The sequence below is a fragment of the Zosterops lateralis genome, assembly GCF_965231275.1.
Source record: "Zosterops lateralis genome assembly, chromosome: 5".
Classification (NCBI taxonomy): Eukaryota; Metazoa; Chordata; class Aves; order Passeriformes; family Zosteropidae; genus Zosterops; species Zosterops lateralis.
Genome location: NC_139766.1, coordinates 66383043 through 66407174, shown reverse-complemented (window position 1 = coordinate 66407174; position 24132 = coordinate 66383043). Strand labels below are relative to the sequence as shown.

Below are 24132 nucleotides of genomic sequence, written 5' to 3'. Positions count from 1 at the left end.
TCATAGCAAAACAACATTGAAAAGGCTCTTACTGGGCTGGCAGCATTTTAAACCAAAATCACAGCCCAAAAAATATAAAGAGCCAACACCTAGACACTTAGAACACTTAGTACAGTACTGATTGTGAAAATTAAAAATAGCTGAGGATTCTTCTCACTATTGTGGATAACTCTTGGCACGTACATAAATTTTAAGACTCTTATTTCTTAGGTAATAATTTTCAAGAGGGAAAGACCAAGCCTTGGGGAGTATTGATAACTCAGGATCCAAAAGAAGCATTTAGGAGGCATTTAAATGTCTGGTTTCAAAGAAATTAAGGCCAGCTCTGTTCCTACTCCAACCATTAAGTCTGACATGAAACCCTTTGCTCATGGAGTTTGTAGGAACATTTTTTTTGAGCTGCTGAAATACCAGATGGATCCACAGACCAAGAGCTGGAAAGACTGAGGCAGCCCAAGGGCCAAGATTGCAGATGATGATGAGAAGGGAGGCTGTGCTCAGGCAAGTCTGTGGCTTATCTGGCTGGAGTGAGTTTTGTTCCTACTCACAGACTGAGCACACAGATGATTTTTAGGAAATGTCTCCAAGAGTTCGGCTTACCCTGCTCATACTTTCGTCTCCAACTCTTGACAAAGCAAATAAAGAGTCCACTGGCACTTTCTTGAGGCAGATAAAATAGTTGTGTTACAAAAATTCTGTGTACCAGTGGTTTCTCTTGCCTCTGGAGGTTTTAGAGAAAAAGAACATGTTTCCGTGAGGAAAATTCTGGTTGTTTAGTAGACCATTGAAACCATGACGAATGGGAGAGATAATCAAGCCTCTTGACAGGAATGTTAAACTAGTTTAGTGTTTTGTGCTTATTTTTAATCTCTCCAGTGGAACAGAAGTGTGCAGCGCAGTGTCACATGCCGTGTCACAAAGACGTCACGCTGCTGCATGAAACACAGTGCACAGTGTCATTTTTAGAAGCACATAAATACTCGGGGAACTTTGTTCCAGCCTATAGTTAGTTTTGTTTTGCGGAGTTTCAATCCCCAAATACCTGAGACCCATAAAACGCGGGGTAAGCAGAGATACTTGGGGCTGGAGATGACTTTTTTCCCAGGGAAAGAAAGCAGACGAGGCTGTTTCTGTAAAGGCACAGGCCCAGCACCCGAGGCGGGCACGGCTCCTCCACAGGTGTCGGCAAGGGGCGGCATGAGGGACTCGGCGGCCCAAACTCTGCCTGTCCCTGGCCCCGGGAGGCGCCGAGAGCCATCCCCACCTCCGTGTCGGATTAACTGGGATTCCACCTGTACCTGGGCCCTCTGGCGTTCTCCAGGTTCCTTCTGCTCCGGGAGCCGGGGGCTGCCCGCTCCTCAGGTGGCGCCTCCCGCCGCGCTGCTGGCCCCGCCGGGCACTAATTGCCCCGGATTGCTGTAATCCCATTAGCTCGGACCGTGCGCCCTTTGCGCTGCCCGGGCCCTTTAAGGCGGGCGGGGCGGTCCCCGGGCAGCGCTGACGGGGCGCGGGGCGTCCCGGTGGGCGGCGCCGTTCCGTCCCTCCCGTTCCAGATCCTTCTGGAAGGGCAGCGCCGCCCGAGCGCTGCCGGAAAGAGCCGAGCGGCGCCGGGGCCGGGCGGGCTCCCCGCGGGCGGCGCCTGCGCACGGCGGGCCCGCTGCCGGTTGGTGCCGGCGCTCCGCAGTGGCCGGTCCCAGCCCCAGAGCCGGCGGAGCCCCGGGCGCAGCCATGTCCGTGGTGGGCATCGACCTCGGCTTCCTCAACTGCTACATCGGCGTGGCGCGGAGCGGCGGCATCGAGACCATCGCCAACGAGTACAGCGACCGCTGCACGCCGTGAGTACCGGCCCGGGCCCCGCCCGGCCCCCTGCCAGAGGGATCGGGATCCCCCTCACGGGCCGCGCCGGGAGCCGGCGGAGCGCCCCGAGCCGGGAATGCCCGTGCCGGGAGCTCCTGCGGCCGGCCGCGCCTCCCGGCTCCCGGCGTGTCCTTGGGATCCCGCGCTGTGCGGCCCCGGGGGCTCGGCGGGCTCTGCCCTCGCCGCGCTTCGCTCTCGGCGCCATCCCCGCGGAGCGCCCGTGTTTGCCCAACTCCGGAGCGGCTGCCAGGGCTGGGAGCGTTTCCATTAACAATTACACGAGTGGTGGCGAGACTGAGGAGGAGGAGGAGGTTGACTGAGCAGGGAAGCGGCGCGATGAGTTCTCGCCTTTCTCTAAAGCCGCTCCTGCTCGCACCGCGGCTGCCGGCCCTGGAATACCGAGGTCTGGCCGGGAGCGGGGGGGGCACCGGGCAGCGTCCGTGATGAGGGGAGGCGCAAGAGTAGGTGGAGATTTTGCTCCTCTGTTTCTATGGGATACGTCTGGGATTTTTAGAGCTCCATCTGTGCATAATTTTTGGAGGAGGATTCAGGAATTCGTGTAATGCTCCTAAAAATCGGGGGTTGGATGGTGCTCGTTTTTACGACGGGGCTCGTAGCCAAAACTCTTTCTGCTGTGCCAGACTGTAGTAACTTCAGCACCGCTGCCCTGGTCTCGGAGAAATGTAGGTTTGATTTTTAAAAGTATAAAGAAGTTAATTGCCGAAAAGCGTGCTGTCTGTTTCAGTGGGAATATTCTTGAAAATTCTTTTTACTATTTAGAAGAGTATGCTCCTCATATTGGCTCTCAGGAAGTAATTATCCTTGTGCACTAGATACGCGGTGAGAACTGAAATTCTCTGGCCTTTCAAATGCAAAGCATCCCATGAAATTGTTGCCCAGAGAATCCTCAAGCAGCTGCAGTTTCCATCTCCCTTGTGATGAAGAGCATTCACAATTTTTTTAGCTATTTTTGGCGTGTGTTCTTTGCAGGTAGGCTTACCTGCATTTGATATTTTTCAAACTAATGTGTAATTAACTGTACTTTCAAGATACTTGGAAAGTGATTATGAAAGATTCAGGTTAGCAATTACAGCACCTGGAGTGCACATACACTTAAAGACAGTACCTGTCACACTTTAAGTGACGTTTTCATTGACCTTTTCTGTCTCAAAATGTAGTAATACAGGAGACCTTAAGGAACAGCTTTTCTAACGCTATTGTCTTGAGAAAAATCAAACAAAGGTAGATAGAAATGTAACAGGTTCGTTACTGTTATGTAAGTTTATCATAGTAGACAAACCTTTACTTCAAGTGCGATTTGAGTGGTGTAGACAGATCTAATTCTTCAGTCATCAAGACTTTCCTCATTGCACATAGCAACTCAGTAAATGAACTTATTTGAATGTCCCTGTGGAGGTGCTCACATCATGCAGGTACTTGAGTTAACTATTAGTTAATTGCATTCTATAATCCAGTGCTTGGGATTGTCAGTGTTAGTACAGCCGTGTATCATCCTGGAAGATTCAGCACAAATGCTTTACAAAGAAAGGGAAAAGATTGTGCCAACAAGCCATGCATTTCAGTAGAACTTGGGTATTTCCTGGCCTTTGGCCCTGGATCTCTTAGAAAGTTAGCTGACACTTGACTTTTCCTGAACTGGGAACTTGAGCACATTCCCAGTGTTCCTGGCACGTTAAATTCCTGGCAAGTGTCCCTTTCAGGTGCTCTGCCTCACCGCCGTGGTTTTGTGGGAAAACAAGACCGTTGTTGATTGCTCATAACTTACTTCACACCGGGTGTGATTAATGTGATCACCTACTGTATTAAGGTGCTGTAATGAGCAATCTTGGAAACGACTGAATTTTTTGAAGCCAGAAGAGGGCACTTTCTTTTTTTTTTTTTTTTTTTGACATCTCTGCTTCCCAGCAGCAGGAGGGAGAAGCTATCCCTCCCCCTGTGCTGGAAGTGAGTAATTGAAGTCACCCATGGCAGGAGCTGTGGTGGCTCTGAGCTGGTGCTTCATGCTCTGCACGGGGTGATGTGCAAGTCTGCAAGCACGGGCAGATTCCTGCACTGAAAAGGTGTGATGCAATAGCACTGGTTTGTAAATAATTTGCTTGCTGTGGAAATTGCTCGTTTATCTGACTACCCCTAATTAATCAAAAGGCATAATTGGGAACTGTAGTGCTGTGACGTTAAAAATTGTAATGAGTTGTTTGTGAAAGCTGAGCTACGTGTTTGAAAACATGGGGTAATGCCTCGTGTGTTTGCAGCAGTTAAATCTGGAGAAGGTTTTGGATGTCAGAAAAGAGAAGAGGTTTCTAGAAAATACTATCAAATGGCAGTGCCCTCAGTGATGGGGAGGAAGCAGGAAGCAGTCTGCTCGGGTGACCTTTATGCATTCATTAAATGATTACATCGGAGCTGTGTGAAATCTGGGTTTCTCTCTTAACCCTGAATGGTCGTTTGCCTTTTGGGGAAGAGTTGTATCTCAGGTCTGTGGTGTGAAGATGCGTTGTTAGAATAGAAAAGAACATTTCCACAGGCGGTGCTGAGGGGCCAGATGGTGGCTGGGACCTGAGACAGCCTTTGCTGATCCAAGAACCTGCAGGGTGCTGTGGATTACAGCAGAGCTTCCCAAGCCCTGGGAGCTGTCCCCAGGACTCCCTTTCTGCCTCTTTGCTGCATGCACCTGGTAGTCCGCACTTGTGGAAGCACTTAACAGCTCCTTCAACTCCCCAGGTTTGTGGCTTTTTAAATTGTTGTCTTAGGATTGTTGCTAAGGGCTCTTAGAGTGTGAATGTGGCCCTGTCAGACTCAAGGGTTGTTGAGTCAAGAGAACCAGGCCGGTAAAGTTCAGGGGTTTGAATTAAATCTCGCAGGCTTCTTAGGTTTTAACTTGTGACCCAGAAGTAAATATCAGTGCCTTTCCTTCATTATAAGATCTGTAGAACATTTAAGCTCGTCAGAATTCCTGAAATGCAATTAGAATGACAACATTTGCAGTTGCTTGCTGTTGCTAAACTAATTTACAAAGGACAAAATAACTAGAATTCCACTTCAGGTTCTGGTGCTTCATGCAGTAATGCTGTTAAATTTAACATATCCATGTGCTGTTGAATTCTGCTTGAATTTTTGTGGGTGTTCTAAAGTACCGTGGAAATACTTTCTGATGTTTTCTTTTAAAGCTGATTTTTTTTTCTTCTTTAGAGCATGTATATCTTTAGGATCCAAAACCCGAGCCATCGGGAATGCAGCAAAGAGCCAGGTAAATGGATCAAAAACTTTTCTGGCCAGTAAATAAGTTCATCTTGGGGAGGATTGTCCTGGGTTAGTTTCTTTTGATAGCTTAAATATTGTGTTCACTGGGATTTGTTTGTTTTGGTCCTTTCTTTGGATAAAAGGCTGTCCTGAAAACAACTAGGTTAAAACACTGATGAGAGAGTAGGTGTGGGAAGCTTTACATCCAGATGGGATCTGCATTAGAGGAGAACTTTAAAGGAAGGGAAATGTGTTAATTTGTTGAAGGTTCATTTAAGGTTAATGTAGATAATAACTTCATTAGTTCCTGCAGGCAGCAACTGCAACAATATAGGATCTTAAATATTTCATGCTGTATTAGAAAGCTCCTCTAAAATAAAAAGTACAGTGAAAATTGATGGCAGCAAGTTAATGGATATTACAGAGAGAAGTACAATGTATTTTTCTAATAGAGGTCATAGATTAAAAAGTAGATGTTTCTTCCTCTCTCCTCACACTTTGCTTTTCATTGAATGTGTGGGGCTTCACACAGGTCAGTGTGTGCATTAAGCCCAACATAAAAAATTCCTTTCTGCACAGCCCTCTGTGACAGAATGTCATGGGTAATAAAAATATCTTTGCCACAGATCATCACAAACGTAAAAAATGCAGTACATGGCTTCAAAAAACTGCATGGAAGAGCATTTGAAGATCCTTACATCCAAGCTGAGAGGGCCAAACTTCCCTATGAACTTCAGAAGATGCCAAATGGCTCTGTAGGAGTAAAGGTGAGTGAGAGCTCTGGGTGGAATCTCTCCAGTGGCAGGGATGAGCACTTTGGGCCCTTGTCACTTAACTTCCTGTGTGGTCACATTTTCCTTAAGAAAATTTAAATACATTCCTGTGTTTCTACGTAAGTCTGTACTTTCTCCAGGGTGTCTGTCCATTGAGGTTTCTCATCAGTCATACTAGTTTTCCATAGTCATATCAGCTTTTCATTTGACCTTGCTAGATTTTAGATTTACCTTCAAATCTGTATAATTACAGTGTGAGATTATTAGCCCCCATCAGACATGCAGAGATCAAGTGTCAGGAAAACATCCTAATGGTCTGAATATGAAATTTGAACAAGTTACTTTTAATTTGCTTCCAAACTAAATGGCAGGAGTGCTTGGGATTGCTGGAGAGATGATAGCTCGTTAGGAATTCAGGACACAGAGCCTCCCATGAAGGCTGAGGATTCAGCTCCGTTTCCTGAGCAGGGCAGGACTGTTGGAATTGCCTGGTTTACACCTTCTCTGCCTCCTGTGCTTGAGTGACTGTTGCAGGAAGCAAATGTTCCTTGGGCTTGCTCCAAAACTTGTATTTTAACTTGTGTTATAGGACAATGTGATCCTATGTGTATTATGTTCTCTTTTTGCTGTTGTTTTTTAAATTCAGAATACACAAGCAGCAGAAATACTTTATCATTATGAATAGTCCCTTGAGATAACTGAGGTGTTAAGCTTCCCACAAAAAGTCCTAAAACTGAACTGTTGAAGATTTGCTGTAGAGAGCACAGATCAATTGATCTGTGAGAGTTACTTGTGTCTAGAGCTTGGTGTTCAGTGGTCTCAATGCTCAACATCACGAGTAATGTCCAAACTGCACATCTTGAGAGCAAAGGTGGGGTGATTGATCACAGAATCCCAATTCTCTGTCTTCAGGTGAGGTACCTGGATGAAGAGAGACTGTTTGCAGTGGAGCAGATCACAGGAATGCTGCTGGCCAAACTGAAGGAGACTTCAGAAAGCGCTTTGAAGAAGCCAGTGGCCGACTGTGTGATTTCAGTAAGTTGTGGTATATGTATTGCAATCCACAGTCAGCTTTATGCAAGCTAGGACCATTTATACCATGGTGCAATGTAAGAGGTACAAGTGATAGAAATCATATCCCCAAAAATGGGCCTTTGTTATAGGTTTTCCACGTGAGAGTACTTCTCGAGGCATGTTTAAGGAGATGAAAAAGTTGTTAGATCAAGAGTGTATTTTCAAAAAGTACACAGTGCTTAAGCTGATCCAGTCCGTCTGTCTCCAAGGGCTACAGACAGTATTTCTGATTACTGTAGTGCTTGTTAGAAATGGGAGCTGTCCTAGGTGTAAGCTTGTCCTCCTTGCTTCCAAAGAACCTTCCTAAATTCATGTTACATTTCTTTCTTGTTACATGGGTGAGCACTGTTGTAGTGCAGTTGGGAGTTGCCTGAACTTAGAGCTCTGAGGGTCTGTTGAGAATCTGACGCACCTAAACTACTTAGCTTTGTTTGAAAAAGTCTTTTTATTTTGTTGGATATGAAGTCCTGTGTCTGCTTTTCACATGTTCTTTGTTTACTGGCCCTGGTGGGAGGTTTGGGCATAAAGGATTGCAGAGACATGGGAGCTGGAAAGCTGCATACTTCAGCTGTTAGAAATCTGCTTTGATCTTTTCCTGTGCTTCTTTACGGCGTACAGAGACACTGGGAGGATACCTCCCACACAGCCAGGCATCCTTGGCAATTCCCCACAGTGGTAGCCAACAGAACACACAACAAAATGGAGAGCTCTACATCTGCTGAAGAGGTGCCAGCTGATCGCAGCCAGATCCTAAATGGGCTCTGATGGTGCTGTGGCTATTTTTGGTGGCACTGAACCTTGTAGCACGCTGTAAGCTGGCACTGTGGTGGCAGTGAGATCTGAAAAATGGAGACAGGTTCAGGTTTGATTGCAGCATCACTGCAGTGCTTCTGCCATTGACTTACTGTGGGGCTGTGTGTGGATATTTGTTGGGTTGACTTTGTCCTGCACAGATGTTTCCAGAAACTGGTGATGATTTTAAGATGAAAGATTCATTAAAACAATCTGAGAAAGCATTTTCAAGATTTCTTTTTTGTGTGTGTTAAAATCTGCTTTATTTAAAATAACCCTGGATGCCACTTCATTTTTGTCATATTTTGAACTTTTAATTAAAATATTAAATGAATTAGCTAGCTGTTCTATTCAGACAGCCTTATTAATTTGAGGTTAGCTTATAACAGTTTCTTGTGGTAATGACATTTATATAGGCAAGTCTGACTACCCTAAATTAAAAAATCCATAACCCATAATATCCAATGTCATTATTTTCGGAAACAGGTCCCTAGTTTCTTCACTGATGCAGAAAGGAGGTCTGTAATGGCAGCTGCACAGATTGCAGGATTAAATTGTCTGAAGCTGATGAATGAAACTACAGCAGGTAAAGGGCCGGGTCTCTTTTTGTCCTTTGAGGCTGTTGAATGTGAGGGTGATGACAGCCTGCTGTTACACAATGAGGAGTCTGGCAGAGAGCTGTCCAGGCTGGTACTGCCCTATCCAGTTTGGGAACTGGAAACACAGCACTGGAGTGGTGTGTGCAGCACTTGGGAGGCACCATCAGAGCTGGGGGTTGCTAACCTGAGCACGGTGACACTTGGGAATAGCTTTGGAAAGGAACTTGGGATCTGTCCTTAAAGTTGTGGCAATCCTGTCAGCTATAACAGAAGCACAACTGTTTCTATTAAGTAATTTATTCCCCTCTTCTGGTTTTGGTGAATTCTAGGGTAGAGCATAGAAATACATAACACTTCATGGGGACTAAAGTTGGAGCTGCTTAAATCAGTAATTTTTATTTTTCTTGATTCTCTTTGCTGTTAGAAAGTCTCAAAAAGCTTTCCAAATGAGAGCTGGTAGTGAAAGCTTAAATTCATGTAAACTAGCATTCCAAAACACTTTCTCTATTTCTTGGGCATGCTTGAATTTTTCAAAGCTGAAGTAAAAAAAATCTGAAAGTAGGGCATTTCAAGGGAGAGGTGTAGGCATGAGTCTTAATCTGTGCAGTTTCACAAACTGCAGTGTTAATTTGGCTACAAGCAGAATTGAAATGCAGGGTGAGTCTTTATTAGTGCTAAACCTTCACTTGACATCTCTTGACAATGAAAAATGTGTTTTCAACATGTTTTTGACTTTTTAATAAGAGTTGTGAAGGTGTTTATAAGGGTTAAACGTGGGCAGTGTGTGTCTCTTGGTAGTGCTTTTAATGCATGGTCTGCAGCTGTGTGTGGCCTGCCCTTACCTCCTATGGGTTGGTGTTTTCCAGTTGCACTGGCCTATGGAATATACAAGCAAGATCTGCCAGCCTTGGAAGAGAAGCCAAGAAATGTGGTCTTTGTAGATATGGGGCATTCTGCATATCAGGTTTCCATCTGTGCTTTTAACAAGGGAAAACTGAAGGTAATCTTTTAAGTCATACATGAAAAGCCTGAAGTATTTAAAACTCAAAATGCTGCTCTGTGGAAAGATTAGGTTTTTTAAAAAATAAAAGTCTTTAGAAAATATTATTCTAATGTGGAATACAAAACCTTTCTGTTAAATTTTGGCTATTTCATCAAGTCAGTTTTTGTAAAATGCAGAAGTGAAGCATCCTAAAGTGTGTTTTGGAAAGTGTTGATAATTAAGGACCCTGCACAGTTTTTGTGTCATATCCCTGAGGTATTTGCATAGTCAGGGAGTGTCCTAAGCATTGTAGTTGGGTAGCTGACTCATTCACTCATGGGAGATCCTTGAACTGTCTTGAGTTGCTCCAAGATGTTGGGGGTTTTTTTGTGCCCTCCATGACAGTTCAAAGTCTGAATGGCCCAGTTGGTTAGAGCCTTGTGAGAAAACCACCATGGTTTGTGTGTTCAGTCCCTGTATGGGCCATTCACTTCAGAGTTGGACTCAATGATTCTTGTGCATCCCTTCCAACTCAGAATATTCTGTAATTCTATAAATCCAGTGGGATGTGAAGTCAGGCTGAACAGTGTTTGCTTCCTGGTTTGGAGGCTTTTTTTGTCTGTGACCTGCTGGCTGAATGCCTTTGTGGTCCTGTCTCTGGTAGCCAAGTGCCATCTGAAGCTGTGTAGAAGGCAATGATGGCATGTCTTGCTGCGCTGAGTAAATGGCACAGAACAAACCTCGTCTAATAACTCCTGATCTTGTTCTTTGACTTCTGCCAGGTCTTGGCCACTACCTTTGACCCTTTTGTAGGTGGTAGGAATTTTGATGAGGCTTTGGTAGATTACTTCTCCGAAGAATTTCGGACAAAATACAAACTGAATGTAAAAGAGAACCCCCGAGCCCTGCTGCGATTGTATCAGGAATGTGAGAAGCTCAAGAAGCTGATGAGTGCGAATGCCTCTGACCTTCCGCTCAACATCGAGTGCTTCATGAACGACCTGGATGTCTCCAGTAAGATGAACAGGTACTGGGTGTTGTTCCCACTGAGGGGCAGAGGGTTGTGGTCTCTGAGCAGCCTGGTAACACCAAGCACTCTCCCTGCCCTGCAGAGCTCAGTTCGAGCAGTTGTGTGCTGCCCTTCTGGCCAGAGTGGAGCCTCCTCTAAGAGCAGCCATGGATCAAGCCAGTAAGTAGAAGTCACTTGAGGTGCTGCTAGTAATCCAGTCATTCCTGATCTCTTTAATGATTATCTTTTCAATGTATTTTTGTATTTATTAGAATTGCAAAGCTAAATACTGAAAAGTTAAATGTAAGTTCCATTCATATGCTTGCCATGAATGCATGATCCCATTCCTGCCTCATTTAGTGCACATGCTACTCTGCAGCCTTGGTTATTGACCCTCGTTCACCCCGTGTCATGGAAAAGGTTGGCACTCTGGATTTATTAAAAAAAACACCACTCAACCAAACTAAAATGATGATGGTAAAAGATACTAATCTGGACTGCAACCTTCTGGCCAGCCTGTTCCATGTAATACTTACATACTGGTAATTTGGCAGTATATTCTTAAAATGAATTACCTAAAGCATGTGCCAATAACAAAGTAAATTTTTTTTTTCTGCCTAATGTAGTGTAAAGGAGGGAATTAGACTTCAACAGGAAAGGTTTTACCCCCAGTTCCAGCACTTACTGCTAAAAGAAAGGGAAGAATTCTGCTGGTCTTGTGACTTGGCTAGATAGCAAGTACAGGAATTAAATAAACCTTCATAATTGCTGAGCAGAGCTGTTCAAGGACTGAGAGTTGTTTGAGATGACTTCATACACATAACCTGATTCCAAAATTAAAAAGTTAATGTGCAAGCACAGTGTGCTATTTATTAGATACATTGGCTTAAAAGGTTTTCTTTTCTCTTTTGGCAAGCAAAATTAAGCCAGACGTGCATAAAATGAGATCTATTTGGGTTTCATTTTGTTGGTTTTGTTTGGGAGAGGTGAGGTATTGTCCAGTAGTGCAGAAGACCCGATTTCACCCTTCTGTGTTCATGCACAGCCAGAAAGAGGATGCACGTGGACAACACACTTTAAAGAACAGCTGTTCTCATTGATGCTTGGCTTCTGCATTTCCCAGGTTTATGCAACTAGAAAACTTTGTGGCTTACAGGAGAGACAAAGAGTTGGAAAGATCTTGTCAGCCATGGAATATATTCAGTGCTTGTCACAGTGTCTAAATAATAAGAGAACTTTTTTTTTTCTTTTTGTTTCCAAAGATAGCTTTCTAGTATCTTGATGATAACTTAAGGGCATGCACTCTCTTTTCTAGAACTTCAGCGTGAAGATATCTACAGTATAGAAATAGTAGGTGGGGCTACTAGAATTCCAGCAGTGAAGGAACAGATCTCTAACTTTTTCTGTAAAGAGATAAGCACCACGCTAAATGCTGATGAAGCTGTTGCAAGAGGCTGTGCCTTGCAGGTATAGTTCCTGAAATAAAACTTTAGAATTGCTTCTTTAACATAATGTACTAATGAAATACAGCTAACCACAAGCCAAAGGTACTGCAGCTGAGAAAAGCTGCAGTCTTACTTGTTCTTTCACTGATTGGTGACAGTGACCATGTCAGAAATTATTCTGTTACTTCTTTAATTTGCTGCTGTATCACGTTTGTTAAGAAGACCTGCTAAATTTGAGAACCCAAATTCTGCTGTTCCACTTCTGTGTCATCACTTGGAACCTTTGCTGGGTGTCTTTACTGAAAATCACAGAGGAAATGACATCTATTACTTTAGTTAAGTCTTTCAGTTTAATTAAGTCTAGGAAGTTTCTGTTAAAAAGAAAAATGTCTCTGATAAGCAGGACCTCCATGTGGCCTATATGATAAGTATTAATTCTTGTACTTGCTCTTTATTTGACTACATGGATATAATAAATTTTTGGTCTTTTTTTTTTTCCTAGTGTGCAATTCTTTCTCCAGCTTTTAAAGTGCGTGAGTTTTCCATCACAGATGTTGTTCCTTACTCTATAACACTGAGATGGAAATCATCTTATGAAGAAGGAACAGGGTAAGTTGTGCAGTGCCTACAAAACAGTGTGTGTTTGGATATAAAAAGGTTGAGCTGTGGAAAAAAAGGGCCTCAAGCTTTGAAGCTGTCACACACTTGAACACTTGAAATTTTAATTTTCTAATTTTCTTTTTTAGCATTTTACCTTTTGGGTTCCAGTTACTGCTTAACAGTTGGAAATATGATTAATTAAAATGTTGGGGTGAGGTTGCCTAATTTTTAATAAGTGTGACATAAATGCAGAGTCCAGCTTTTGAGACACAGAGGCCTTCAGCCTCCAACTCCTATTAAAAACTGACTTAAACTAAACCACTCTGTTGCTTGGTTAGCAAGGCTGCTGATTGTTAACACACGTTGTCTTTGATTGTCCATGAAGTTATGCTCAGAGATTTCATGTTGTCTAACGTTTATTGCTTTAGGGAGTGTGAAGTCTTCAGTAAGAACCATGCTGCTCCATTCTCAAAAGTAATTACTTTCCACAAGAAAGAGCCTTTTGACTTGGAAGCTTATTATACCCATCCACATGAAGTGCCTTATCCTGACTCCAGAATAGGTAAGGACATGGGAATAAAACCCCCATCCCTAACTCCTGTTGATACAGGAAAAAGTGGTTCTCCTTTCTTGTAAGATGTTACTTCCATATTTTCTAGCTTACAGAAATTCTTAGGTTCTTTAGAAAGGCTTAGCACAGGCTTCTTGATTTAAATGTGGTGAGCAAACCATATTGACATCTCTGTTTGACATGCCTGAAAAAAATTCTGCGTTCTTCCTTCTATCTGTCTTCACAGTTTCTGAGTGCTTTAAAAGAAGTAGGCACAAGGAGTTTAGTGCTCTCTTGTCTGGTTCTTTCAGCCTCTATAAAATTGATAAGGATCTTATGTACCTGCCAGCCTGGATTTTTCAAAGAAATTAGACAAAATGAGCTGTTGCCTCTCTGGACAAATAACTTCTCTCATGCTCTCTGTCATGTCTCTTTCTGTTAATCTGAGAATATAAAATATAGGTGTTTCCTCAAGCACCTCAAGTAGTAGAGTCTAAAGAATTAGATTACATAAATAGGTTTCTTGTTCATTTTGTTGTTTAATATCTTCTTACTTGCAGTTATTAGTACACTCCTTGGGGTCTGTAATTCATTATTTTATTCACTGATCTATGAATCAGGTACAAACTTGCTGCAATCTGGCTGTCTGTGCAAGAAGTCAGTGGTCTTGACGATGAAACATTCTCCTTCACATTTGCATATCATCTACACTTTAAGTTTTCAGCAAGTTGCAAAATAAAGTATCAACCCCACTGCTTTCGGAAACCTTGCTAAGCACTGTTCATTCTCCAGAAAGTGTAGTGCAGCCATGTTATCAAATTCAAACAGAATCTTTTATCTCTGTTAACGTTTTATTTTTCAGTGTGAAGTTTGAGTTACGTGGACAAAAGAAACCATTTGAGATGAATCAGAGTAGTTTCTCTAGTGTGCTGGTTACAGAAGGCAACAGAGAAGTAGAACACCTAGTAAAGTACTGTCTTGTTTTTTTATGAAATACAGATAAAGCAAAAGCATCTTACTAATTATCAGTGAACTGATAATAATTGGGGAGCCAGCTTTTAGTTTATCTGCCTGCAGCTCGCACTGTAGCATTTGTCAACTTAAGTAGAAAGTTTCCAAATAGTTTCAGTTACGTGAAATTACTGTTTAAATTAACACCCTTAATGGAAGGTGTTTGGGTGTTTTTTTTCCTCTTTCTCTGCATTTTGGGACAGCAATTAAAGGCACCTCTGTTGTTTCCAAGGGCGTTTCACCATTCAGAACGTTGGTCCCCAGCACGACGGCGACAACTCCAAGGTGAAGGTGAAGGTGCGCGTCAACATCCACGGGCTGTTCAGTGTGGCCAGCGCCTCCATCATAGAGAAGCAGAGCATCGAGGGGGAGCACAACGACACCCCCATGGACACAGAGTCAGCAAGTAAGAGCCAAGGCAGAGATGAGGAGCTGGTATGTAAAGCTTGTAAACATCTACACTGTCATTCTGACAACAGAGCCCGTAATTGTAGGGTAAATCGCCGCGTTCCGCTTCTCACAGTTACTGCTTCTCCACCCTTAAATTATTTTTTTTGGTTATGTAACACGTTTCTTCATGTTCGTTGCTTAAGTGCTGGTGAAGCGTGGTATTAAGAACAAAGAATGGAAAAATGGATTCTAAAAAAATAAAGTAGTTTCTTCATTGTTCTTTATCATCTCTCTGCTATTCTTAGCATTATCTAGTGTCGCTGGCAAAAGGCAGAGCATTTAATGAGATCTGTTGACAAATTAATTCTAAAGGCTTTTCCTCACGATCTGTGTTTTCAATGAGTAAAAAAATCTGGTATTTCTTTCTACATGGAAAACTGCACTGCCTCCTGAAAGTAGCTCCCTGTGAGGTACAGCTGTGCCCCTTTGCAGTGCAGAGTTGAGGACTGGGTGTCAGTGAACACTTTGGAGCTGGAAACAGCAACACCTTCTCCTAAGGTTTGGCCATAGCTTCTCCCACTTTAGTTGGATATTCTACAGAAATGAGAGCAAGTGGTTACAGAACTACCCTTACATAATTGGTATAAGCAACTTCTTAAATGCTACACTGCTTTCCAAGAATGTGGGCATATTTGAAATGCTGAGCATGGTGCAGTTCCTTGTGGGCAAGTGTTCCATATGTGATGTTCATGATCAAGTGAGCAAAGGTTGGAACTGCTGGAGCTGGCATTTAGTGTAAGAGGCATGTGGAACTTACTGAGAGTGTGCTGGGTTCAGTGTGAGAGCAGCTGCTTCCATGCTCAGGCTTTCCATTTGTAGCACTTAATTCATCTAACACATCTTCTGTTTTACAATGGTGCTTGTCAGCAATTACCTTTCAGTATTGAGGATGATCCCCTCGACTCTGAGGAGGAGGTTTGTGGTGTCTCTGTGTCCTGTTCTCCCCTCTCTAGCTGTTTCCTGTAGGCAAAGCAGTTCCTTCCAGTTGTTGGCTTTTCTGTGTGAACAGTAAGAACAGCAAATGAGGATTTAGGTATTACTTTCTTCCTAATCTGAAGTGACAAAACTTTAAATTTGGTAGAAGGAGCCTTCTTGTTTTCCACTTTAAACTGCAACATAAGCACCTGTGCTGGAGTTTGAAATCCTTAAACAATCGTTTTTATTACTTTGCAGAACTACTGGTAAATTATTCTATGTAGTTTGTGAATCCAGAAATGTTAATTCCTTGTGAGGGAGGCAATCTGGGACCTTTCAGACCTTAGATACAGTTTGTTAGTTATAAATGCTCTGGATCTCTGAGTATTAAAATCATCCTAGAAACTTCAGGCTTACCCATTACTATGTTATTAAAAGTGTTTTTCAGTGATGACATTGAGCTGTATTACTTAAACCAAGTGATCTGCAGTAGTAATTTAACGGTCTTTCAGACTGTTACATTTAGAATAAGGTGTAAGTGATAAACTTACTGAAAAATTTAAGTGAGGCTCTCTTTATTTTGGGTGGCAAGGAGGGAAGATAGTTGTTCATGTACTCCTAAGAGGCTACTACTACAGAAACTAATTTTTATTGATTCCACTGTCTTGTGAAGCAGATGCAGGTGATTGCAGTGATGAAATTACTTCTGCTTTGGGCTGCAGACTTTAAAGTTTAGGTCAAAAGTGATAGAAGGTCAAAGTTCTGGCTGTTCCATAGAGAATCCTTTTGTTGTTTCCTGTGTTGGTGGTGTGTTGCTAGAATGTTCTTTGATTTCATTTTATATGTATTTGTTTCTAATTTAAAATGAGTATTCACAAGGCTTAGTGTAGTTATATAAAACAAACAGCAACATCAAGCAGCAGAGTAGAATTTTCATTTAATTTGAAAGATAGAAATAAAAATACGAATACTACATCAAAATGCCTGTTTAAACATGGTGAAGCATACATTTTTAAGATTGATTCTGAAGTTCATATGTTGTCTGTGATTTACTGTAATTGGTATCATTCCTAAATCTTACAGCAGACCTTTGCATTCAGTTATGTAACTCTCTGCAGGATAAAATGCAGATTGATCAGGAAGAAGGTGTGCAGAAAAGTCAAGCTGAACAACAGAACCAAGCAGATGAGGAAACTGAAAATGCTGGAACTGAAACAAAGGTTTGTATTCAGTTTTGATAAGACATTTTTTTGCCCAGTATTCTTACTGATTTTGATAGCTGAAAATCATGGGACTGTGTTTAGAGGACAGCTATATTGAGATGGTTAAGTAAGGAATACTACCATAGCACTTTAATTTTTAATGTAGCATGATTGAGACTTTGAAGTAGGTTTCTGCTGTTCACCCTGGTTTTGTAATGAAGATGGAATTTAGGGAGATTGGGAAACATTGTGAAGAATAATATGCAGTGCTTTACACTATGGAACACGTTTTCTTAACAGTTCTTTAAAGAAATTAAATTTCACCTGTTTGGTTCCAAACTAAGGTAATAGTGATTTTGAATACAAAGGAATAATGAGGTGCTTAATTTACAAAAGAATCTGTATAAGAATATTAATTTGTAGCTGTCTTAACTAGTTTCATTTGTGTCTCTTTTTTGAGACTGTAGTAATAATTCGATTTCGGAAAGTTTCTTAGTAGTGTCATTCTTTTCATAGGCTGCTGCTGGAGAAAAGCAAGATCATCTCTCGCAGCCAAAGGCTAAAACAAAAGTTAAGAGTATTGACCTCCCTATACAGGCAAGCCTCTATAGGCAGCTGGGACAAGATCTGATCAATTCCTATATAGAAAATGAGGTAAGCAGCATAAAGAGGTGATCACTCAAATTCATGTCACTGTAAATAAATATCTAAAAAGTATTTGCAATCATTGACTTAGCTAATTTAGCGTTCTTTAGGAAGTTGCCCTTAATTGTAACGGGTTTTGTTGTGGTTTGGGTTTTTGGTGAAATGACCCCATTTCTCTGGATTTAACTTAGCACATTCTGGTTGTGCTTGTGGTGATGACTTACACAGAGTGAGTGTTTTTATCAGTAATTGTGAATTATCAGGCCTCTGCCAGGTTCTCTGGTGCAGTTTCAAGAGTAGTCACTAAGCTTAACACTGCAAATGCTTTCAGTTTTAAGTGTGCCTTTGTCCACCCTAGGGGAAGATGATGATGCAAGACAAGCTTGAGAAAGAGCGAAATGATGCAAAGAATGCTGTTGAGGAATATGTGTATGAATTCAGAGACAAGCTGTGTGGAGTCTTTGAGAAATTTATCACTGAAGAGGTAAGACTTGCTTGTATGTTTCAGCTGTTGGAAAAGGTTCCTTTGTATTTATAAATGTTGGGGGTGTGTTTTGTGGAGGCTGCAGGGGGTCTCTTTGACTAGTTTTGGAATAGGAGATGGCTTGACTTCCAGCAGGGAAGCTTCAGTTAACACTTACACCTGACATTTGACTTGCAGAGTTCTTTATTGCCTGAGAAGCTCCTGAGTGGCAAGGAAGGATCAGGGATGCAGGCAGAAAGCAAAAACCCTATGGTCAGCATAGGAAAGTAGGACACATCACCACAAGCTTCTGAATGGCATGAGTGGGTAGGAATAAAAAAAGGAAATGAACAGATAATATGGAACACTCTTCAGAGGTGCATGGACTGACTTAAATAGCCTCAGGATTGATTTTATAACTCTGATAAACTTCACCTGCAAATCACATGAGTAGGGCTGTCCTGCCTCTCTCATCACTGTAAAATCTTGGCTTTGAAGTCTCTTAATTACTGTTTTCCTTCACAATCACTTTGAATATTTGAAGCTGATGAAGCAGTCCTTTTTGGAGTAGGGTGGGTTTGTGCCAGGGAGAGGAGTCTCATTTGATGTGTTCCTTTGTGACTTGGAGTATCCATAACTTGCTTTGTAGGATTCAAACAAGCTGACCTTGATGTTGGAGGACACAGAAAACTGGCTTTATGAAGATGGAGAGGACCAGCCAAAACAAGTGTACATGGATAAGCTTCAGGAATTAAAGGTAAGGTTTTGTGTTGTTTTCTAGAAAACTCACTCATGTATGTTTGGGGTGTTCAGGGTTGTGTATGTTCAGTTATTAAGTGAACATGGTATGTAGAACTAGATGTACAGTTTAATGTGAGTTGTGCTCCTAAATTGAAAATGGTTGAAATGAAGCAGACTGTCACTAATGACAGTAGATGTAATCACTGTGGGAATTTTTTTTGTCGCACTTCTTACAGTCTGAAAGAGGTTTTGAGTAGTTTGACTGCACTCCTGGGTAATGAGAATTCCATTCCAGAATACATACTCTGTTTTTCCTGTTCTCAGTGGTCTTCTATAGATATATAGTAAGACCAATTTTTTTGGTCTAATATCCAACAATAAAGGCTCTGGAGTGCTTTAACAGTAACTTCCATTGTATCATTTGATTATTGATGACAAATACCCTCTAAATGCTTCAGGTTTTAAGGATCTCATGGGGAAAATGTGCGTTCTGATGAATAACTACCAGCTTTGTAGTAAGTTGAAGTATGTGTCTAGCCCTTGGGTTCCAGCTGTTTACTCTGCAGTCACATTTCCTCAGGGGGAGGAATAACTAATGGAAACTGCGGTTAGATCCAGGCAACTGCCTGGATACCAGTATTCAAGAGAAGGAAAAAGCAAACAGTGGATAAAATTTATAAGTTTTCAGATTAGCTACTTGAAAATTAAAGCATCTCTTGAAGCCTAACTGGTTTCAGTTTCAAATGCATTGTTCCAAATGCTCTTTATGCAGAGAACAGCAAAATATCAACCCTAGAAAGGACAGTCTGTTCCTGTGTTTAAACTTTTTTGTTGTGGTACTAAAGCAATATGCAAAGACTTGGCATTTTGAACAGGTGAGAAAAGGAGTTAAAGGCAGCCTTCCTTCCTATGCTGCATTGTATTCTTAGAGATTCTTAGAGCACACTAAAGGAAATACATGTTTTGTAAAGATCTTTGTGCTTGGTATTCCAGAAATTTGGACAGCCTATCCAGGAAAGATGCATGGAACATGAAGAGAGACCAAAAGTTCTAAATGAACTGGGAAAGAAGATTCAGCTCCTTATGAAAGCAGTAGAAGCATACAAAAATAAGGTAAAGCCAAATGATTCAATGATTCAGTGGTTTTTGTTAAACAAATCCTGTAAAGTTACCTCTTACACTGCTTTAGAGGAGCTGTTGTACTTTTGCTCCTGAGAACTTTAAACCAGTTCTGCATTGTTAGCAGAAAGAGCTGCTTCATGAGAACATAAAGATTTATGTGGTTTTATGGTGGCTGGTACCACTCGTAGTGGATCTCTAATTTACAGCTGTTACTGGTGTTTCTGTAACCTCTAAGATGAACTTAATTGGGTGAGCAGCATTTCAGCATTTTTTAATTAGTGATACAAATACCTGTCTCTCTCCTTAGGATGAAAAATATGACCACCTAGATCCTGCTGAGATGGAGAAAGTTGAAAAATACATTAATGAGGCCATGAATTGGTTGAACAGCAAAATGAATGCCCAGAACAAACTCAGTCTAACTCAGGATCCAGTTGTCAAAGTGGCAGAAATAATAGCAAAATCTAAGGTAAAAAAAAAAAAAAAATTACTTGTTGCATTCTAATCATCTTTTCCTGAACCAGATTTTAGCCTAGATCTGAGCTAGAATCTCTGCATCAGCAGAGATTTTTAAGCTATTAAAAGATCTATACAGAGGGAGCAGTTATAGAACTCTTCAGTGCTGGGTCTTGATTTGCAGTAGTACCTCTGCAAAAGGCTTTTTAAAGTACCCTGAGTCACAGCACCAGGTTTCTACAGAATGGATTGTCATACAGGTTTGTAACAAATCAGAAGCTCCTTGGGTAGTGAAAGGCTTTTTTTGAAGTTTCTAGACTTGATAGAATAGAGAAGTCTGGTCCTTGCCAATGAAATTATGGGCCAGAAAGAAAGTAGAGATATTGTAGTTGAGTGCAGTTGCTGTGCCACCGAATGACCTTGCTGTCTCCCTTGTGTCACACACAACCAGGAGCTGGATGGGTTGTGTAATCCCATTCTGTCCAAGCCCAAGCCGAAGATAGAAGCTCCCGGTGACGGGCAGTCCAAAGCCAACGGGGAACACAACGGGCCGGTGAACGGACAGAGCGCCACCGAAACAAAACCTGAACCGGCCAAGGACAACCCTCAGCAGACCAAACCCCCCGGAGAGATGGAAGTGGACTAAACCTTGCATTTCTTTTACTTCATTAAAATAGTGCAAGTAACCACAGGGTCCATTCTTTTTGTCTGGTACACACCTCAAATGTTCAGTTATTCTCTAGCCAAACTTCTGTCATTTGTTGCTGAGTAGTTTTGAAAGTGTTTTATATTAAGTACACTTCTGATGTTCATTTCCACTGATGCTGCTTACGTGGAGCTTTAGCCAAATGTAGATTGTATAAGTCAGTTGAAGCTTTCCCAATATATTTTATATCAAACATACAGAATTGATATATAAATGGCAACAATCTACCTTATTTAAAGCTTTTATTGTGGATAAACCTCAGCTCCTTTATTCAGGAAAGGATACTGTATTGCACTACTGATGCTCAAGTGTAGATCTAATTGCATCTTTATTTTGGAAAACTATCGGAATTGAAGTGGCAAAACCTGTCACTTAAGCACTGACCTTTTCTAGTTATTGTATTGTTATAATTTAAATATTAAAATAGAGGTTAGTTGGCATACCAGTCCATCTTGTTGATGTACCATGAGAATTGTACGGTCTTTTTCATAGGAACTAAATAATACGAGCTTAAACGTTTTTGGGTTCCCGTTCCACTTCCAGTCTCCATAACAAACTGCTCCAGCACGGTGGCTCTGCCATGTGCTGGCATTCCTGGTCTCTGCACACTGCTGTACATACCCTGCTGTGCTTAGGACAGGGTGATGCTGGGGAGAACATTCAAGGCCTGCTGCGTAGCTTTCCCTTGGAAGTGTCTTATTGCACATTCAGTTATTTCCACTTCTCTTGTTTTGAATTCAGTTTACATCCTGATTGTATCTCATGCTGGGGAGGAGAAACAACAGAAACAGTGCTGTGCAAACTGGGTATAACCACCCTGATTCTGAAGTTGCTTAAACGCTGTTTGGTGCAAACTCAAATGCTGAGATCTTATTTAAGCCTTGATGCTCAGCATGTAGTTTTTTTGGTCAAGGACCAAAACAAAAGAGCTTAAAAACTGGATATTGCTACCCTGAAGATGGAATCTACTTGATGAACTTGCATAGCTTACCACTTAGCTGTGGTCATTTAGCTCTCTAATGAAAGTGTCTACAATGTATTACACAGTAGGATCACTGTTTTCTTCCATAGGTCTTAAACGTTGTCAAGGTCCAGTGTATATATTCCAAATATATTCCAAATGCTTCTGTCAGTCACTGAGGTACTGCAGCACTTACTAAAGCCAGTCACTTTTGACTTCAAACCACTCTTCTGTTACCAGAGTGGGAATGGGCTACTCTGACTATGAAAAGTGTTTTCTTTACCCAGCATAAGACACAAAAATAAGTTGTAGTGTAATGCTTTAGTGACTTGAACTCTGTCCCAGAAACAAATCCAGATGTTAACCAGGCACTGCTGCTGCAGTTCTACCATAGGAGGCATTGCTGTTGTAAACAACTCAAGAATCACAATCTTATTTCGGGGTTTGGCAGCTGTTCTATCTTCAGCTGTGCCCTTCATCTTCTACCACTGCTCATGCTACAAAAAGTAGTTCATGGCTCCTGGGAGAGGTGAATTCAACTCTCCCATATCTTCACAGAAAAAGAAGCATCATTTATGGCTGTACATAAATCTGCCAGACTAGTTCAGGTGCTGGAATTGTATCTTCATGACTGACATCAAGTGACTGAGGTGCATGTACTTTGCTCTCATTGCTGTTCCTCTTACTCAGCTGTAAGTTGGCATGTTTAATGCCCTTGACCAAAAACTGAGTGACCCTGAGGAGAGCTGTTCTGCAGCTCCTCTGCAACCTCAGTCTTGAGTTCTGCCACGGTAGTCACACCTCTGGCACTGAGGGGGTGACTGTACAGCAGCATCATCTGTCCTCTCAGTCAGGCTGAGCTGGCTTTAACGCCATTTATATCCTAATGGCTTTTACCACAGCAGTGTCAGGAGTAGCATTCTCAAATACTGGCTTCCTAAAATCCAGCTGCACAATAATTTGTCTAGGTAGACTTCTTGGTACCTGTGGCAAAAGAGCACAAAACTGCAGAAATCTCCAGTGTCAGCTCTCCAGTAGCTAAAAAGGTCATGTGCAAGAACAGAGTGTCCTCTGCTCATGGCCATCAGATGCTTAATACATCACAGATGTTCGAGGCAATGCTTAGAATAAAGGCTAGAATAATTCTGCACATTTCAAAGCAGATATAGTTCAGACAAACAGTTGTAGTCAAATCTTCTAGAACAGGGGGTTTTTTGCTGTGCATTTGGTCTGTCTCTAGATCCCTGCTGAAGGGGAATGCTGCCCCCAGAAGCTGGCTCTGAGGTCCATGTCAGGACTCCTGTTTGGGAGAGCAGAGTTGATCTTTCCACACTGAGGTTCACATTAATACATTACTTGCTCATACGTAATTTGACAGATTTAGGTACGTACACACTACGCACAGCTTGAGGTTTTGTGTGTCAGACTCAACAAGCAAATTCCCTCTGCCTGCCCTGACAGCACCAGAGTGAGTGTCTTTGCAACATAAAGTTTTGTTAGGGAACCAGCAGTGCTCTGCTGCTCTGCATTTTGTATATTATAACAGCAGATAATTGTTGATAATCTTACTTGAAACTTTCTGCTGAGGGCAAGATACATTTCTAATACTTGAAAATATTAGAATATTTTGTGGGCCCTCTGTCCCACAAAAAGAAAAAAGGAAACAACACTATCTTTGTAAAGGCCATAGAGTTTGTTTAAAAAACAAAAGTTTTGTAAATCAGGTTCTAAAGTTTCATGTAAAGATCTAATTACCAACCAGCATAAATACATTGTTTCATTTTACCAGTAAGAGCTTCTTTCTTTCCTTTAAAGAGGACTCATTCATTGTCTTTTGTCTGGATTATTCATGGACTTGCTCAAGAAAGGACTTCAAAATTAGTTTAGTTTTCTTTACTAAACTAAGTTTAGTTTAGAACTGATTCATGAGTTCCTTTCCACTTTTTTTTTATTACAGTACTTTAGACTCCAAGGAGTTTCTTTGAATTTAACATAAACTTTGAATGTAATATAAGCAGATTTGTAACTTTTAAGTTAGGATTTTATGCTCTTCTTTCTTGAAGCTGCTGCTTCATGACAAAATACTCCTTGAATATTGAATGAAGGTTTTGATTTTGTCTGTCTGTATTTGAATGAAGACTCCTCTCCCTTGCTGGCTTCTGGCAGTGTCCTTGCACTGCTTATATACTGCCTTTGGGGCATGCTTGCAAAGCCTGGAGTGAGCAGCTGGGTCCTGAGTGCTCAGAGGCAGCTGGGAAACTGCCAACCTGTATCCCACAACCTGTATTTCTGCTCTGCCTCCCCAGGCCGCGGGACAGAGTGAGGGGAAGGTGCCCTGTCTGTGGCACGGCAGTGTCTGCGGTGCAGCTCCAGCATTCGGGACACCTCGTGGTGAATGGGATGGAGGTTTTGGTTCTTCCACGTACAAGTGGGAGTGGGAGCTGTTCATGTAAAGCATCCAGTCTATATGTTGATGAGATTCCTTTGTCTCTTCAACATTTGAAATTCCTTCATATTT

At 41.9% G+C, this 24132-nt stretch overlaps 1 protein-coding gene across 1 annotated transcript; it reads left to right on the top strand.

Moving 5' to 3' along the window:
* The first annotated feature begins 1692 nt into the window (after positions 1-1692).
* HSPA4L (heat shock protein family A (Hsp70) member 4 like) lies at positions 1693-23399 on the top strand. The gene is made up of 19 exons (XM_083861575.1): positions 1693-1835; positions 5068-5125; positions 5745-5885; positions 6804-6926; positions 8244-8343; positions 9223-9356; positions 10121-10365; positions 10451-10527; positions 11663-11814; positions 12295-12401; positions 12821-12954; positions 14186-14388; positions 16437-16538; positions 17037-17174; positions 17524-17649; positions 18278-18385; positions 19363-19482; positions 19799-19960; positions 20399-23399. Exons 1-19 carry the CDS (start codon positions 1729-1731, stop codon positions 20591-20593), a joined length of 2532 nt encoding a protein of 843 aa, XP_083717701.1. The 5' UTR covers positions 1693-1728; the 3' UTR covers positions 20594-23399.
* Positions 23400-24132: the final 733 nt, after the last annotated feature.